Genomic DNA, 3474 nt, shown 5'->3' on the forward strand with positions numbered 1-3474 from the left:
TATACAATTATTTTAAATAAATTATTACTTAAGAGATATTTTTTAGTTATATAAAATTATAATCGTTGATTTAAATAAATATGTGGAGTGATATCATTTTATAATTTATATTAATTTAATTTTATTTTTTAATCTAATGTTATTACTTTAATATAAATATTAAAAAGAGAAATTTTAAATTTTGAAATTTAAAATGTAGAATCAACTATTAATTTAATAAAATTAGAATGTGGAATTTAAAATTTGAAATTTGAAATGAATAATTAATAGGTTGACAAGTGGCATGATAAATGATATATAACATTAATGAGGGGTTCTAATTGCATGACACTTGTCAATATGAGATTAAACCCATTCTTTTATTAAAATTGAGATTTTAGAAAGAAACTATTAATTTGGAATCAGATAGACATAAATTTCATCCTAAATAGTGATCATTCTAATTAAAAATGTTTTAAGTTGTGAAAGAACAACATATTTTTTCAAGTCATGTGTTTCAAAGGTTAGAAAATTCGTCCACCAATCGATGGAGTCTCCATGCCAAGTCGTCTTGTAGACCCAACTCAAAAAGCTTGCAAATTTTAGAGACCATGACCAAGTCAACCAAACCCCTTCTTCTTCGATCCAACGTGTCCAAGATCTTACAAATACTTTGAATCTTTTCTTCTACTTTTTTCTTAACCCCTTTTACCCATTTCTTAAAATCTTGAAATTCTTTTCTTAATATATGCATCTAAATCCTAATCTTTTCACCACCATTTTTGTTGCTTACAACCCTCCAAGATTTAGTTACAGATCGCACCAACATCATATTCATACTCTTGATCATCACAATTCGAAAAAGAGGACCCAGAAATCAGCCATGGAAGAGATTGTTTCTTTGATCTTTCATGGGCGTAAGTTGGTTAAAGATCTTGAAGAAGCGCTGCCCAACATACCGAACCAACCCTACCTTCTTATCAGTTTATGTGATGAGATTAGTAGGGTTTTTGGTGATGCAAGGGAGCGGTTGAGTTTGGTTGTGCAGGAGTATGGCCACCATGAGCCACCACCAACAATGGAGGTTGGTGGTGGTAGTGGATCTATGCCGGAATGGCTGAGGAGTTCGCATGCAACAGATATGGTGCTACCGGAGCAACTAGTTCAACTGCACCATGGGTTGGAGGCCATTGCTAACCAAGAATTAGGGGGCGGAAATGTGGAGGCTCAGGGGACGGATGTAGGTCATTCTTCATTGCCCCGAACACGTAGAAGGTTAAGGGAAATTAAACTTTTATAAAATGCAATGTCCATGTTATTCAACTAGCTAGCTCTAAATATAAATCCATTGTTTTTCTAAAAATATTGAAAAAAATGGAGTCTACATATACGATCGTGAATAACATGATAATTTCATCGTATATATGTAAATGCATGCAAACATAATAACAAGCTCTACATTACATACAAACGGGGTTCCAAAGAGTAAGATACACATATACATGATTTTAAGATTGGAATAATTACTATTTTATGCGACAGAAGTTACATGTTTTTATCCAAATAGTCAATGAAATTATTTTTTTTCGTAATTTATATTGTCATGTTGCAATTTGTTACTAAAACATAGTATATAATTTTCGTTGTTTAGTTGGTAAGCATATACTATATAAACTTCATTGCATAAATCATTGGATCATTAACCCTTTAAGATTCAAAAGTTTCATTGGAATTAAAGGTGAGTAAGAAAATGATGAAAACTTAATTTTGTTGGAAGTTCATTGATACGTGTATCTTATACTAATAATATTGAAAAAACTTGACAGTAGTTTTATGTTGAAGGACATGGTAGGTCTGATTTTGTTATGTGTGCATGCAGAAAACATGAAGCAGATAGACGTACATTCAGAATACCAGCTCCCAGGATGGGGAACACAGAAGTTCCACCAGAGGACGGCTACACTTGGAGAAAATATGGTCAAAAGGAAATTCTCGGGTCAAGGTTTCCAAGGTATAAAAGTCACGTATAGCATGATAGTATTTGAATTTTTTTTTATATATCTAGTTTTTCATAAAAAACGAATATATTACCCCTTTTTACTGTATAATTTCAGAAAACATCTCTCGATTTTTTTTACACATATTGAAAGTTTCTTGTTGCAAATCTTGAGATTTTTGTACAATCTTGAAAGTCCAATGGTTTCCATGATTACAACTAATTATAAAATGACATTTCTATTGATTGGTTTGAATTCAAAGATTTTGTACATGAGATGGTCTTCTTGCCACGACATTTGTTTACTGTCCTTTTTTGAATATTCAAGCTTTCAAATATTTTTCATGGGCGTAGACTCGGTGTATATTCCGGATGGATGGAACATTCTGATGAAATTTACAATTTCGGTCCTTGATATTTCAGGGGATATTACAGATGTACCCATCAAAAGTTATACAACTGTCCAGCCAAAAAACAAGTTCAAAAACTAGATAACGACCCCAATACATTTGAAGTGACGTACCGAGGTGACCATACATGTATCATGTCCTCCACTGCGCCGTCGATGCCGCCACTACCATCAGCAGCAGCGGAGGCTGTACCCATCCAATCTCTACCATCTCATCATGATCATTTGCCACCTTCTTCTTCACAGACCCCTCAATGGTTATCCATGGATATCAAACAGTCGGTGGGAGATCTTTACAGTATTACTCATCGTCATCATGGCATGCAAACGTATAGGAATCAATCAGCTGATATTGGTGGCGAAGCTGCAGGTCCATCATCTCCGACGACTAGATATGTTGAGTATGGTACTGGAATGACAGATTTGGATTTGGTTGATACGATGTTTAACTCCGGGAGTAGCAGCAATAATAGTATGGAACTCATTTTTCCTCAAAAGGAAGAAACAAAGGACGGTGGAGACAAGACAAATTAGACAGATTTATCTTCCAAAAACTGCACAAGAAAATCATCCAATTTTTGTAACGTTCCTTCGGTTACATCTAACAAATAAAGTGGCTCATCTTTGGTGGGGTTTTTACTTTTTAGTGGCTTCAATATAAGTTTTCTCTTTCATCCGTTTGTCATATTTAGTTTTATAAATTTCGATTCCATTTTTTATCCTTTTTATTGCAATTTTTTGTACAATTCGGTGGTTTAACGAGAAAGATTCATGGCTATATATACTCTTTGTGATTTTTTTTTTATTTTTGGAATATATATATATATATATATATATATATATATATATATATATATATATATATATAGAGAGAGAGAGAGAGAGAGAGAGAGAGAGGTAAGTTCAATTGAGAAAATAAAAAATGTTGAGAATGCGGGAATCATTCTCAGCCACTCATTTAAGATGTGTTTGGCGTGCCACAGCTAGCTGATAAGCTAGCTTATTTTTCGAGTTTTTTTATGTTGTTGTGTTTGGTAAGCCAAAAAGTAGCTGATAAGCTAGCTTTTTGAAAAGCTACTTAGACTAGCTT

At 33.2% G+C, this 3474-nt stretch overlaps 1 protein-coding gene across 1 annotated transcript; it reads left to right on the forward strand.

Annotated features, from left to right (window-relative positions):
- The first annotated feature begins 663 nt into the window (after nucleotides 1-663).
- On the forward strand, nucleotides 664-3164 carry LOC111884022 (WRKY transcription factor 55). Its single transcript, XM_023880352.3, has 3 exons — nucleotides 664-1254; nucleotides 1859-1990; nucleotides 2399-3164. The coding sequence occupies exons 1-3, from the start codon at nucleotides 728-730 to the stop codon at nucleotides 2916-2918; spliced, it is 1179 nt and encodes a 392-aa protein (XP_023736120.1). The 5' UTR covers nucleotides 664-727; the 3' UTR covers nucleotides 2919-3164.
- Nucleotides 3165-3474: the final 310 nt, after the last annotated feature.

Source organism: Lactuca sativa, chromosome 2, assembly GCF_002870075.4.
Source record: "Lactuca sativa cultivar Salinas chromosome 2, Lsat_Salinas_v11, whole genome shotgun sequence".
Taxonomy (NCBI): domain Eukaryota; kingdom Viridiplantae; phylum Streptophyta; class Magnoliopsida; order Asterales; family Asteraceae; genus Lactuca; species Lactuca sativa.